General features: G+C 47.0%; 1 protein-coding gene across 1 annotated transcript in view; it reads right to left on the reverse strand.

Annotated features, from left to right (window-relative positions):
- Positions 1 to 13,506, reverse strand: part of T265_11407 (hypothetical protein) — a gene marked incomplete at both ends in the record, with an annotated part of 37,577 nt that extends 24,071 nt beyond the window's left edge. The window contains 2 exons of the mRNA XM_009178052.1: positions 2,108 to 2,148; positions 13,476 to 13,506. Of these exons, the coding sequence (XP_009176316.1) occupies positions 2,108 to 2,148; positions 13,476 to 13,506 (72 nt within the window). The remainder of the gene's footprint in view (positions 1 to 2,107; positions 2,149 to 13,475) is intronic.
- Between the last annotated feature and the right edge of the window lie 2,702 nt (positions 13,507 to 16,208).

Consider the following 16,208-nt stretch of genomic DNA (forward strand, 5'->3'; position numbering starts at 1 on the left):
AATTCTGGGCTCGCACAATTCCAGGACGGTAGATTGGAACTAGAAAACTCATCCACTAAAAGCCCTTTGTTTCAAAGCATTCTGGCCCCACGAACTGATTTCCGATACGCCGCCCGATTAAACTCGCAACCCACAGATGAAGGTGACGTAAGAACAAAGTAGCAGAACGGAACGCATCTGTCTAACAAGGTAACCGTTGCGAGAAAACTTTACCAGATAGTTGCCATTCGAGCCTCCAGGTAAGGGAGATTCGGCGATCCGATCAGTGTAGAAGCCTTCGACAAACTTGCCTTCACGAGTAGCTAGTCCGATTCGTTGAATCCCGTGCTGGTCAGAAAATGAAAGCGGATGAAGCAAGGTACAGAAGAGCGATTGAATCAGCCCTTCGTTGTCATACAATGCGAAGAAAACACGAGAGCTGAGACAATTCCATGTCAATCAAAACTACACCGGATCGTGGATTCCACTGTTTGTATCCCGAACTGGTGGTTGAGAACTCAGAACAATCATGAATATTAATTTACTAAGATGATAGACATTAAGATACGCAAAAAGTGGTCGAGAACAAAAAGAGCGTCATTTGAATCCATTTGGGCGTTTTGTTTACTGCAAAAAACCATACCGTATGTTCAACAAAGCATCATTGTGGAACACTGATGTTATATTGATGATGACGACCGTGCGGTCAAGTGCAGTGTACCCAACTTCATACTACTAACTGCAGGTTAGTGAGTGACCCTTTGCGCTTAGTAGTTAATTCCGAATGAACCATTGTTTCACGACTGTCTTAGTGATTGCTGTCTCAAACATTGGTTAAAATGGAATGAGGGAATGTTTTCGTTCTGGGCTGAATCCAAATCTGCCTAGAATTACAAGTTCGGGTAAATAATGAGCACAAATTTGGTAGTCAGCTAGCTCCCATTCTTAGTTTATTCATTCACATACTTCGATCTCATCTGACGGATGTCAGTGGAGCATTACAAATAAACATGTATCGCGATATCTCGAATATCGTAGCGAGGCGGCCTGGTGCAGCACATTCACAGTTGCCTGGAAACATCACAAACAAGGGATTCAGCCGGGTTCCAGATGAGTCTCTCGCCAAACCAAATTAGTTAGCAAATGAATATATTTCGGTAAAGCTCGTTGAAATTCATGCATCGCCTCATGTGTACAGTCACAGGAAATCCACTCTGGGAAACATCCATGGGAGTGAACAGTAAATCCTATATCTTTTAGTACCCTTTCCTTCAAATTCAGCTTCTAGATGTGTCATGATGGACCTCTATTAAATGGACCCGAGAAACGGAGGCGGTCCGATCATGATGGGAAAGCTGATGACATCTATCCCATGTGACGCACTGCATCCTGTTCAGTATGAGGTGTGAAAAAGATGCCAACTGGTCAAAAAGAAGTAAAGCTCGATTACTGACATGCGCTGAGTGGCGGAATTTGCAAGAAAAACTGTTTAAGGTTACTAAAATTGTCTAAATGTCCAGGGGCGAGCGGCTCTAACAGAATATCGGGCTGATTGGACGGATGATTGACGGATTTCCTGACTACCCTTCACGATCTGTTGGATACATGAAATTCCGGGCAAAGGTAGCAACTTTGTAGATTGCAAGTATAATGAGATCTCGGCGAGTCATCTAAAGTGATATTAGTAGTCCGTTGGTAGCAGCCTTGCACGGAGTGGCTGACTTACTACTAAAAATGATTTCAGTAGTGAAAACTCACAAAAAGCAGGCTGCGGAGGCTGTCATTTGCTAGCACGCTGTCCACAATTTCTCTTCTATGGAACAGCCTTCAATCTACAGAGACATGACACCATTCGTTTCCGAAACCCTAAATTTCTTCTCAACTGTTCTCCACTTCATCAGCGGGGGAGTCACGTGACCAGTTTGGAGCCCACACACTGCCATTTTTCGCAAGTAGATGGTACGGTTCCATCGATAAAGAGGCAAAAGATTAAATCGATTGAATCGAATATGCACAAGTAAGAGGTATTCCAGTTTTCGACATGCGGATCACAAACACGTGATAGAGTAGAGAGTTATGAAAAAACTTATAATATGGGTATAGCACACCTGTGAATGAATAAACCTACCAATGCACGAAGTCGATCCCGTGCTTCCAGGCGAGCCGGCACTGGAACAGACGAATACATGCAATATAGGACAGTGACCGAATAAAGAGTCACGACAGCCAAACTAAATGACGTCAGGCTGGAATCAGTAACAGGAGTTGGCTACAGTCAAATCAAGATACATGTAACCACATAAAAATCTGGTCAGAGAACTGACCGATTCACCGCAGTGGATCATCATCGACATCAGCAACACTAGTATAATAATAGCGGAATGACTAACTGTTGCCATACCGATTCATATACATCAGACCGTATAGAAAAGAAGGAAGCGAAAAGTGTACTGCCAGCCTACCATCAGTACCATCCACTCAGACAAATTGGACGGAAATCGAAGTTGGTTACGGCCCATATGTTGCAACGTGTTCAGTCGAGCGTATTGAAGACCAAGCAGACCGCGTCTAAGAAGACGAACAAAACATACCGTCGTTAACTGCTTCATCTCTTCTGCTGCATAATGTTGCGTCGACCTTTTGGCTAGTCCTACTCAGAGCATAACGCCGAAAAAGACGCACCTCTCGGCAGATGGAACTGGGAATCGGTACCACACATTGCAGCACCTGATACCCCGCCAAATAATAGTTTCCTGACCATCACCTTACTACTTCTGTTCCATTACGCGAAACAAACAAACGGTTGAATACCGTGCGGCCTGACAAATGAGATGATCGGTCAAATTCGACACCAAGTAGCTGAGTGCCTGGCTGATAAGTCGCAGACGGCCCAACTGCTTCTGGGATAAGGTAAGATGCGACCGATCAGCTAATCAATTATTACACATAGTTCATCGTACCCCCAATGGCCAAAAGCCTCGTGATTCGCCACAAGCGATAGGAGACACACAGTCACTCCGGTTAAGGCGATCGACCTACGTGTATGTTGGATCTGCCCAGTTAGAAAACACGTTGTCTGACCTGATGAAGTAGCACCCACTGACTGGATCTGTCACCTAAAGTACATAGACGGATGGCGACTGAGTCCTTGTACGCACCAGGGGTTGATAGTGTGCCGCACTACTCGGCGAGTGGTTACACACAAGCATGATTTGTTTAAACGCACGAACTAAACACATCTACAACAGACGTCGCTACAATGGACACCGAACCAGGAAATCAAGTTGAATGGGTTTTTTTACATTGAACATTAATGGTGTTTGCCTGCTAATATGCACAAATAAAAAACGCGGATCGTTTTCAACATACGTGGTGATTCCAAGTAGAAAACCAATCGCGAGATCACAACTTACACGTCATCATATTCAGGATTGCAGTGCATCCCGGGTAAGCCATGCGAATACCAATGGTATGTGCGAACAGTCGCCTGAATAAACGACAAACAAGGTATTGACCTCTGAGTACTGCAAGCGAACAGCATTTATTACACAGAGCGATTGCAAGTTGAGTATTTGGAACACAATTGACTCTCCGTGAAGAGGCCAACCCTCCAGTTGTTTCTCCAGAGAAGCACAATCGTACAAACAACGGAAGTGGACAGAAAACAGCGAGAGGAAGTACACTAAAAAAACGTTGTCTAACAGCATACTTCAATGACGTAGAACACTACTCCCGTAAGGTTGCTGAAAACTCTTCGACAGTCCACTACCAATTTCGCCCTCGGTGGGGCTAACCAGCTAGGTGCAGTACGCGAATTTTCACCGACCTATTGGCGTAGCACATTCAGTTAAAGAACATCGTAAACTAGAGTTTCAGCTGGGTTTCAGATGAGTCTTGCGTAAAAACCGAATCGTGTATTTGTCCAATCTACTGCATCGTTATGAGAGGTCCCTAAAAAGAATCAGGAATAGTTGACCACCAAGATTATTGCGCAATGATCCCATAGGAAGCAGCTTTCTGAAGAGAAGTCACTCCGTTGCAGAGGCCACAACAACGACCCGGTGAAGCCGTGGTTTGGATACACCTCCCCCTTAAAAAAGGTCACACCTGGGGAAACCGAAGAGCCCCTATTGAAATGGCGTCCTTCTTATCAATAATTAATGCGAAAGATGGGATAAAGATAATCGTTCTGCTGTAGCATTCCTACAGTGCCTAACCGCCAAACCACCCGAAGGAAGCATGCGGGCTGGGGTACTGCCAGGTTGCCCAAGCCTAGACAGGGAGAGTCGAGAGGCAGAAGTCGGACTCAAACCACAGACTTTCCGGACAGCCAATTCGCGCTCTAACCACTGAGCTATCTGGCCTCCAATGCAACGGGCGCAATACCATCAGAGCCATTCCATACTCCGAAAGAATAAAGTGGGTAAATTCTGATAGTAAGCTCGAGCACGGTATACGGGTCATCGCTGTTTAGAAAAGGGACAAAAGTTAGCCTAGAAGGGCTAAGTACAATGAGGTTCACAATCAAATCGAAGCGTTCGATGGTAGCGTACTGAGTGAAGGTAAGTGTTGTAGGTGGTGGCAGGGTTTGTAGAGTGTTGTGTTCACTCTCGTGTGGATAAATCAGCATAATTGTGCCAGAACGAGTGTGAATAACGCATATTATTGTCCTTCTCAACTGAAAACCTGCTTAGACCGCCAACGGAGTATAAGGTTACCGTTTTGTGCCCCTCAAGGCACGTTTGGTGCGACAACCCATACTGGGTAGCTGCATCCACCGAATGAAAGCAAAAGACGAAAACAAAAATATGGGAATGTTCCTGACATCGCGCATAGGGGAGGAAATCTTGGATGCAGTGAACACGCTTTTATCATGTGTCACAACAGATCACTGTTTATGAAATACATGTAACATGATAGTGTGTACCATGCTTGGAGAGCTGAAAGGATAAGAATGATCGATTCTTAACAAACCTTGCCAAAGGGAGGATACTACAACAGATGAAGTTTCTCCATCTATCGCGAGGGTTCTCCAGGGGGGGGGTGATACGGAGTTGTGACTGATGACAGAGACAACGTGGCGTCCCCCGGGTTGTTGATCTTCACAGAAGGGTCTCTTTCAGTAGAATATTGGTTATTCCAAATCTGATATCCCTAAGTAGAAAAACAGCTGAACTATTCAGGAAGAAGTGCAACGGTCCTTTCTGATAAGAACTATCCTTCAGTCTTGATCAGTGGTTCTTCTTAGGGAGAAGTCTCTACTCGGGTACCTACCGAATCCTTGATTTGATGTAGCAGTTCTTAAAGATACGTAGTTCTAGAAAAAATCTATGGTGGTCGTTTACTTTTCAAAGTCTCTCTATTGATGTGAGCCGACGTGAATTCAGCAAACCCAAATTGGGTAAGAGATGAAAGAAGGGTCAATTTTTTGAAGTCTAGACACTTTAAACAGGTATTGTTTTTGGATTTCTTCGTGATCACGGAATCTGTTTGCTGTCCTCTGGCATCTGCTGCTTCACATTCCTTTGAGTTGTGCTAGCAGTCAGCCTCAGAGCTATTCTTCAATTACAGAACCTCATGTGCTGTGTAATGTTAAACGCCAATTCCTTGATACGCCCAGTTTCTGTAATCTTTGTAGCCGAATGTGATACTCCCCACCGCGTAGTGGTATCGATGAACTCCACATGATGAAACAACCTTGAGTTACCAGACCTCTGGATTATCGGAACAACCCGGTTGCGTTTACTACGAAGACGGCATCTACCTCCCAACCGGTTCCAAAGTTTGACTTTCTGTCCAGTATAACTGAGTAGGATTCAGTCATAATGGACTTTCATGGGACGGCTTAGACCTAGGCGATATCCTGCAGCCCTACGTGTCATTCGAGGGCAGATTATTCTGGCCCATATGTATCAATGCGTTTCAAGAGTATATCTAAATTTAATCAAGATGTCCTTTTACAGATAGATAGTGTAACGCTACCCAACTACTGCAACCGGTGTTTCAGGATCTTTCCAACCAATCATGTAAGTGAAAGCCCGACGCTGGGATGATTCGCTGAAGCAGAGATACTAATTGGCGTCGAAACCACTGGCGCAACAGCTGAAATGGATCTTGATCACTTTTGAATATCCAACTCGGTTGCTCGCTCAGTTTCCAGGGTGAGCTCTCCATCCATCACACCTAATACTCCTGAAAAGCTGAGTTCAAGAAACCGCGGCTACATTCACTGTTTGGTCGTTGATCACTGCGGAAAGCTGATGTTTTTTTACAGAAAAGTAGCTGGACGTACATGTATCATCAGTGACAGCACATCAGTGTTAAACAGTGATGCTTTACTTCCGTGGGAATCATGGTCGTAGCCGGGCTAATATACTGTCAGAAAAAATCGTTCAGGTTAGAACCCTCTCGGTGCATAGCTGTCACGCCACCCGAAGGTTGCGCGAGGGCAGGGATACTGCCAGGTTGCCCAAACCTAGACAGGGGAAGTCGAAAGTCAGAGGTCGGGTTTGAAACCACGGACCTTCCGGTCAGTAAATTCGCGCTCTAACCACTTGGGTCATATCGCCCAATATATACTGTCAGGATGACTGTGACCCTCAATCAAAGACCTTGGCACAAAAGCCTCATCGCAAGGCAGTTGCGTTTGGTGAAAAACGCCAGTGCATTACATATAAATCGCCACGAATTCTCAGAACCCCGAGATGGAGCACCAGGAGATGACTGAACCAGTAATCATCGACCAACCAGATACGAGACTGTGAATGTCGCGCGAACATCCCCGTTCAGCGGGTCACGGAGGCACACAAGACACCACATCATGGTAAGGCCGTGATGGCTACTGCTATTAAACTTGTTTTACCAACCCGTGAGAGGAGATACGTGGTCCAAGGCGATCAACGAACGTATCCTCAAAAAACTGAAAAGCATTGTGGCTTTCCGACGCTACTGTAACTTCCCTAATTTGGATTATCTGAGCAATGCTCTCCGACATCCTTTTGAATGAACTGAAAAACCTGTTGTTTAGCTTTAGCTAAGAACATACTAATCCCCACGAATTGATCACCTGGGGACATCGGGTTTCACAGGGGATTCATCTCATCAATAGTCTGGAAGGTATCCAGGGCTAACTGGACGAACCATCAATGAGCCTACGCCCAAAGGTACATGTAAATCGTTGCAGTCGCTGCACGTTCTCGGTGCATAAGTGCCATGCAATTCGAAGGAAACACGAGGCCTGCGATACGGCCAGGTTGTCCAAGCCTTGATAGCAGCATGTTTGGGTTGGAACCATGGGCCTTCCAGTCAGTAGCTTCTCACCTTAGCTGCTGAGTTGCCCCGAGCTTCCAACACACGCTTGTCAGTGTCACCTATTAGCACCGACGCAGCTAAGCTTAGCACTTTCAAAAATCGTGGCTCCCCAAGGCTGAATGAAAACCAATTACCATCCCTAGTGGCGTTGGCATATCCTATTCCTGAAAATATTGGTCCTGTTGAAAAGGTTTAAGAATAGTAGTGTCAAAGTTACCTGTCCTGTTGGGATGATGAGTAAGGCGATATAATGGTAATGTTAGTGGGACCGCGACAAAGTGGTCCCAGTAGAGAAGTCTGTATTCGCGGGAGAAAGGGGAAGAACCGTTTTGAAATTAATTCGAGCTACTTGAAAATAACACCGTAGCGGAAGAAACACTCACGTAACTGGCCAGAGAAGCACAGGAATGCCTGTTGAACGCTGTGGAGGGTTTATGTGCGGCCGGTGTAGAACGGTAGACGGCAACTGGCGAACATCAAACGACGCTGGCCAGGGAGACGAAAAGCTGTACAAAGTTAGTTGTCGCTACAAAATCGTAAACTGAAATGATATTGACTCACCAAATTAGTCTCACTTGGTTGAAGAGCTGCCGAACGATACAGCGATATGAATTTCACGTACGTAGGGTTCCACAGTCGCCCAATGCCTAGAAAATCAAGCTGGTAATGGTATCCGTACCTCGGGCGCACAGCGCTGTTAAGTAGAGGATGCACCCTAAACAAACCAACTTAGCGTACGACGTCAAATGATCATGACTTTGCACTGCAAACAAAACAGTTACCAACTTATAGGCATGTTACCATTTCTCAGAAACCAAGGACCCCACAGAATGACTGTCCATTTGAGAAGTCCATAGAATGAATGTGCCGTATCGATCAACGCTGTGAGCAGAGATTCCAACGGATTGGATTCGTATTCTACTGACTGCTTGAAGGTTAAATTTGCGGGTAGTCACTTACTTCTTCGGAATAGGATTGAACCGGAACGCGATAAACTTTCGGTCCAGTGACAGCAGGCAGAAATAAATTCATTGTCACTCCCATCAGCTGGCGCAACGATTCAACCGATCTGAATGTGCGATCAAGAAAAAGGTAAATATAAAACAATAATTACAAGGTCGATGAAAACTCTTGGACTACCTGCCCAAGGTTTTGGAGGTGTACGCAGCTCAGAAAGATTACCAGACGTTAGCACAACATCCACTCCCTTCTGCCCTTTATCCCCTTGGGGAGTTACAAGTAAAGTTTCCTGTTTTGCGTGAGTGATTGTAATCTTGTTAGTGTCAAATTTCATGCCACTGCAATAATCACGCAAGGAAGAAGTGGCGCTGAAATGTTTGCAGGCTAGGCGTAGAACAGCATTGTTCTGAGGTGAGAGAGTCGCGAAGGGTTTGATATTAGCGGGCTAGGATATACAGTTAGCGACCTAAAACCGGCACTGGTGGATATGGTAAAAAGAAGAATGGTAGTGCGTTCGACGGCTTTGGTTAAAGTACGAATTTACTGACAGAAATGTCCGCGATTCGAACACAAACTCTGCATCACGACTGCTCCTGTCTAGGCTAGACCAATTTGGCAATATCTCAGTCCTCGTGCTTCATTCAAGAGGCATGGCAGGTAGGCACCGGATTGGTGTTAGGGCTGAACAATAATCACTATTTAGTGCGGTTGATGGAATTGTCGGGGTCACGGAAAAGCGGTAAAGAGAGCTGCTAACGTGGAGGTATTTTAGTTTCAGCAGAGATGCACCGCTTCAGAATTTTCATAAGCTCGGCCTTGTGTTCTCATGCTTTGCGCACGATCGTCGTAAGCGGTGGAGCGTGAAGAACAATAAGGAAAAGGAAGGGAAGTGGTGTGGTTGATGTAAGTATGGGAAGAAACGGAGAACAATATACCACTTCTGGCAACATCCCTATTGATAGTACAATATCTGTACTCAACTATGATTATTTGTTGTCAAAGTACATTCATTTATTTAAAAGCTCTATTATGAAGGAACGAGTAAAAGCAAATTGCAGAAAGAATTTAGTACTAGCCCACACCTCCGAACTCTCATTCACATAATCTGGTCAGATATCGACGTGAAGAACGCTGCCAACATTGATCAGCAGGCATATCTTGTAGGCAGTGTGGATCACACGGTCCTCAGCCTAGAAAGCGAGTTAAACCGACAGCACCCATAATTTGCGTAATCACTTTCATACTCCTCTGACACATCGAGGGCTGGTCAGTTTTCTGCTTCCGCTACTATGAACTGTGCACCGAAAACAGAACTCTTTCGCAAACGATGGTTCATTATGCACAATATATAACCTAACTAACGCAGTTTCTGATGCTAAACACATTCTTCGATGGAAGTCCCCGCTGCACAAACGAACCCTCGCTTTCCAAGTGTCCCGTTATGGATTCGCCGACATCAATCCACGCTTAGCCGTAGCACCCTTTCGGTGCCCAACTTCCATGACACCAGAAGGAAGCACGAGGGCTGTCGGTTTGCCCAGGGCTTGACAGGGGAAGTCGAAATGTCGGGTTCGAACCACGGGCCTTCCGGTCAGTAAATTCAAGCTCTAACCGCCGAGCCATCTGTCCCCTCACCAACCCACACGGACTCTAGCTCTGAGACGACGGCTGTCGAATGCCTGAAAACGTCCCATTCCCGCAGCTTGAGGACACCAAGACTCACAGACAAAAAAGACAAAACAGCCTATACTGTAGCCTTATCCATACCTTGAGAGTCAGAGGTATGTTGCTTTGTCGCCACAGGTGTCTGACGGTAACAAGCATGACCTAGGGCTCAGAGATTCGTGCATTCACCTCATCTGTCGCAGAGCAATCGGAACGTACAGAACTTATAAGACACGTAAACGTTCCACAACTTCAGGCGATTTCTGTGGCATGTAAGTGGCGTGTCAGCGACTATATGTCCAGGAGCATAATCATACAAAACGCCTCCCAATTCATCCAAGAACGCCTGTGCCTGCCTCTCTTTGAAGACCACAACAATATCGCGTGCGTATTCCAGATCGGAGGGGGTTTCGTCAGCAGCTACTTTAATACCAGAGTTTTGTGGACTTTTCAGTGTTCGTTTCATCATCGGTCGATCATGTCGCAGAGCAATCGGAACGTACAGAACTTATAAGACACGTAAACGTTCCACAACTTCAGGCGATTTCTGTGGCATGTAAGTGGCGTGTCAGCGACTCTATGTCCAGGAGCATAATCATACAAAACGCCTCCCAATTCATCCAAGAACGCCTGTGCCTGCCTCTCTTTGAAGACCACAACAATATCGCGTGCGTATTCCAGATCGGAGGGGGTTTCGTCAGCAGCTACTTTAATACCAGAGTTTTGTGGACTTTTCAGTGTTCGTTGCATCATCTGGTCGATCATGAAATTAAGGAGGAATGGAGAGTGGGCTCCCTTGTCGGACACCACTTGACATACGTAAGATTTCGGAGCGCTCCCCGTATCGTTTTACACGCCAAAAGTCCTGAGAATACAAAGAACTTGTCAAGTTCGCGAAATTCCAGGACACTCCTTGCTGAGCAAGCGTGTCAAAGGTAGATCGGTCGACTGAGTCAAATACCAAAATCGTGGATCGTTTATAGTTATGGCGTTATTCTATCACTTGACGGCTACTCCTACCAAGACGGAGTCCCACTTACTGTTCTATAGTCGAAGCTTTACGGGCAACCATAGGGCGATAAAGGATAAGTGATGTCAACAGTCACTACTTGAGCCAAGCTCACTCCGTTTTAGTTATCGTACTCATTAAGGGGCTCCTTTTTAAAAATTCGCACTACCACCGATTCTCTCCAGTTGTCTGGGACAGCCTTTTTCTCAAATGCAGGCAAATAAAACAGACAAGCGCTGATTAATTCCTTCGGGTAGCACGGCAACTAGCTACCGAAAGTGTGCCTGAAAACCTTTGCAATGATCTGGTTGTAACGTAATTAGGTTGGTTATCAGAGGGTGACAAGTACCAACAAATTTCTGTTTTACCAGAATGATTTTGAGTATAAAAGTTATGTGCAAAATGCGAGGAGAGAATAAGCCAAGGTGACTTATCGCCTGAGGACAATTGTTGGGAGGTGTTGCGTGAAGTTCCGGACGCGGGAGGTGTCTTCTCCGAAGTATAGCCGTTACACGTAGTCCGTAGTTCTTCGTGGAGACTTATGGAGCTCCTGTGCGCACGAGCGTGTTTTTGGGTCGAGTTGCATGTCCATTTATTATGTGCAGTGTGAAAAGAGGGGTGTCCATTTGTCTTTGATAATTGCACCAACATGAATACAACTTGACCTGATGTGGTTGAAGCTCGTCAGCCTGGCGCATGGTAGCAGGTGGTAGCGCGTAAACAAAAACGGATGGGAGATTGTATTGTACATGTTGTCGGTCAAGGTTACAAGTGCGATGAGGATTGTTGCGTGATTTGGGCGTTTGTGACGCGTGATCTTGTGAATGACCGCTACAACTTCATCCTATCGACGAACAATTTGGATGGGAAGTTATCCGGACCAAAAGCTCCGTGTGGCTTGAGAAAACCTCATAAACCTCCGATGTTTTGGGGCGTTCCAGATTCACCGTCCAGAGTTCTACTACATATTCAGGATCCAGCTGCGTGGCAGCAGATGGCCACGAGAATTCATCATTATCATCAACAGCACGACACCAGTGTTCAACACCGACGCCTGGCTGCCGTATGACCATGATTTGTTTGAAAGCCTCATTGTGGGAAAAGAGTAAAGGTGGACGAGGAAGGGACTTAGTGCTAGTTTACTACAATCATTCCGAGGTGCCTATACCTCCAAATACTCATTCAGGCAATCTGGATAGAAACTGACAAGATCGCCAACGACATCGATTGGCAACCAGGCACAGTGAGGATCACGTGGTTCACATCCTGGAAGGCGAGTGGCACAGACAGGACCCAAACGTTTCGTGATTTCCCTCATACCCTGCCACGAGAATTGCTATTCGAAGTGCTCAGCCAAGCGGTCGACGTGTACTTCTATCCTGAAGATGGCCGCACCACTTTGATCCCTAGAGGTTCGCTCACTGATAGTTTCCGGGAACCGATCGGGCGGGTCAGTTGAATTAAGCTCAGGGAGTTCCACGCTCCCTTATCCTTTCATTTAAGCCAGGTCGGCGCGCACAATGAGTTTCACGTGACGCCTGATAAGCTGTCAGAACTAATTATCTTCGAAAGCGGCGGGGAATTTTCCCCGGGATTCAAGCAGTGTCGGTTTTGTCCAATATTCAATTTTTGAGGCAGCATCTCGGCTGGTAAGCCAGTTGCCCGCCCCCTATGCGGCCCCGGAAGGCAGAGACAGATGTGACTGCAGAGGCGTGCATGATCCGCACCTATACAGTTGTTCCATAACGAGCGACGGCCGGTTATTGTAACTGATGGCGATGTAAGCAATCTGGATCTATGGCTGGTCAGCTGTTGGAGGACACCATGTGTATAGAAGAATTTATTTATTTTAGAAGTTGGTATCGTGCGACAACAATCTGCGGCCAACATACAGCCGAATCAGTCGTTCACTGTTGTCTGTTTTTGCCGAGTCCAATCCTACTCAAATCACTATTACAGAGAATGGGGAGTGCAACAAAGCGAATATCCTCGAGACACTCATGTGCCGAGGTTCGATTCTGAGAGACGACCCCTGGAATGGATCATCCACTTGTACTGACCGTTCAGCTGTAGCACCCTTCCGGTGCCTAGCTGCCATACTAACCGAAGGTTGCATGAGGGCTGGGATACTGTCAGGTTGCCCAAGCCTAGACAGGGGAAGTCGAGAGGCGGGGGTCGGGTTCGAACCACGGACCTTTCGGTCAGTAAATTCGCGCTCCAACCACTTGGATCATCTCGCCCTTGTACTGCAGCATGTCACTAAGTGACGCCTGCGTTAATGGCCACGTACCTGCCTACAAGACGGTTAGGACCGTATATCAACCGGCGTGACGTATTATCACCACTCGACGAATGGCCTTTATTTTCGGAAGGCGGTCACTCTACACTGGTAATAACCAGCCGTTCTGAATCGGTTTCATGAAGAGCACCCGGGAACAAAGGACGAAGGTCTTTGCTCAGAGTTATATCTACCGGCTCCTGATGGACTCCCAGGTTGATCAAATCTTGCCTGCGGTGTGATGGAGCATCCGACTCATCCGTGGAAACCTACCTACGGTTATGGATGCAGCCGACCGAACCATGAACTCATCTTAACATCGACTAGGCAGGTCCCTTTGATGTCCAACACTCTTTGGTCGTGGTTGACGCTTAAAGCTCACTGGTTAGAACGCAAATTTACTGACCGGAAGGTCTGTGGTTGAACCCGACCTCTGCCTCTCGACTTTCCCTGTCTAGGCTTGGGCAACATAGCAGCATCCCAACCCTCATGCTTCCTTCGGCTGGCACGGCAACTAGGCACTGAAAGGGTGTTGCAGCTGAACGATTTTTTAAAGCATGTGGTCAGAAGCTCTTCTAATGAACAGCTTTTCCCACGGTCATCGGGCTCCGACGATTGTTCAGTCGCTTTGGAATGCTAGAGACTACCGTATCTACAACGGCGGCAGTTCACGTCATCTGCGTTCACAAAAATCTTTCAGAAATATGGTGTAGCTCATGTCCGTTCGCCGCCGTTTCACTTACAGTTGAACGGCCAAGCGGAACGCTTTTCAGACACCCTCAAGCTGGCACTTCGAAGTTCAGAAGGGGAGGGACCGGTGGAGGAAATTTGGCAAATGTTACTGCTGTTATACTGAGCGACGCTAAACCCCAATTGGCCTGGTGAATTGCCAGCACAAGCACTGTTCCGACGCAAGCTTCAAACACCGCATGGCTATCCGGTCACAGGAAATGCAACACCAGGATGGAGAAACAGTTCAATCGACATCACGGCACAACCGCGCGCTGCTTCAGCGAAGGCCAGAGAATGTGGGTTGGCAACTACAGCGGCAGACACCCCAAATGGATCCCGGGACATTCTTTGCCCGGGAAGCAAAGTGCTCTACGAGATTCAATTTAATCCACCCAAGTCCATCTGGCACAAAAAAATTCGACGAACCAGTGCACAGACCCTGCCCCTAGATCAAGTGAGGAGTCTAGATGTGATTCTGGACACTTTTGATCTAGGCACTTGCGGAAAATTCATCGGCTGCTACGTCGGAGGCCCAGCCCGGGCTTCAATGCTTCCTAAGGCAGTGAGGCCGCTTCGAGAGGCAGTGCTAGCCGCTTTAGGGCACGCAGTTAGGACCTGCCACGGCCAAGAAGCCTATCCCTCACCCGATTGGCCAGAAGAACCGACAGCCCGAAGGTTCAGGGTTGGCCGAATATGTGCCCAACAGCCAATTATGGTATAATATCCATCGGATTTCGGTTGAACGTGACGCATACAGAAGGCATTGAAATGTCCAGAATGAGCCCGCCTCAGACACTGTAGACGACACGTTGTAAATGCGACTTCAACACTTTGGGCGTTATTAAACGCTGTGCCTCTTTGGTGGTTCTCTTCACGAGGAATGTTGCGTAGAGGTCTCAGACCGAGAGATGGGCTGTGGCTTTGCCGTTAATACACACTTCAAAAGCATCTTCATTTGGTAGTTTTCAACCTTTTCACTCTGAAACAAGCTGGAATACATGCTCCTCTGCTATGTGCGGTAAACTCACTTTATATTGATGTGCGCTGTCTCTCTCAGACGCGGATTCAAGATCCAGGTACGGCTTTTGAGTTGACGCCACCAACATTCCATGCCAGAAGCTGGTTTCTCACCTAGGTTGATCCAGGATCCGTTAGGACTGGTTGTGCTGTGGATGGTACTGGTATGAGCAACCAACCTTCGCTGATGTATCAACATCGATGTTTGCGTTCGTGCGGTTCGTTGGGAAATTTTCTGGAGTTTTCACGTGCCATGTTGTGGCGAGTCCAGGGGCTGACATGTATCTGTGGTTGTCGGATATATGAACGGACTGGTAGGTTGGCGCTAACAAGGCCTAATCAAGGGATCGCCTTCGAATGGGACGCAGACGCACGGATAGCCTGTGACACCCGCTGCAGTTACGCGCTAACTTCAGACTGTTCATGCGGTACCGAATCCACTTGACGGCGTTGTGCCCTCTGCATGCCATCCAACCTCACAAGAAACAAGCCTCACAACCGAACACATCGCCAGTAGCAACAGTTTGCGTAACTCGGCTGTTGATTGTCATTGGCTCCACAACAACTGCGTGTACGTTTTGGCTTCTAATTAGCTTTCCAGTGGAGTGAAAGTTGTGCACACCTCCCATGGCCATCGAGAAGGTATCCTATCCTCTAATAAAGCCGGTCTACGGGAGCTATCTACTAAAGTTTGTCTCGAGAGGTCTTTTAAAGTTGCCCTTACTTGAAAACGGTGTCCATGATTCTGCTAGACGCTCGGTACTCCACCCACAACGGGAACACTTGGTGAGTGACATTTCATTTCGGCACAAACTGGCCTGCTTCTTTTCTAGCTTTTGCACAGTCGGTTGCAGGTTGCAATCTAACTGTTAAGGAAGAGCTCTCAGCCAAAGCCTCTCTCTTAGTTTCTGGATCAAGGCTGGGCACATCCGCACAATCCGTCGGACCCACTTTCGTATTCTCACCAATGTCGCTTCAAAACTAGGGTTTGGCCAATTCTAGCGACAAGTAACTAATAAATTGCAAGTACCCGGTGAGGCCGGAGATATTCGCTCTCTGCTTTTCAATTCAGTGCAAGGTAGTGAAGGCCAACTGAGAGCAACGAACGAATTACGAAGTCCACGTATCGATTTCAGGCAGGGACAAAGTGGTTTAACTGAAACGAACCCTCAACCCTCAGACCACGACATTGGTCAGTTCCACCCACCCTAGCAGCCCGTAACCCGCCGACGTCCATTCATGACTACTCACACTCTT

This window comes from Opisthorchis viverrini (assembly GCF_000715545.1).
Source record: "Opisthorchis viverrini unplaced genomic scaffold opera_v5_494, whole genome shotgun sequence".
Taxonomy (NCBI): Eukaryota; Metazoa; Platyhelminthes; class Trematoda; order Opisthorchiida; family Opisthorchiidae; genus Opisthorchis; species Opisthorchis viverrini.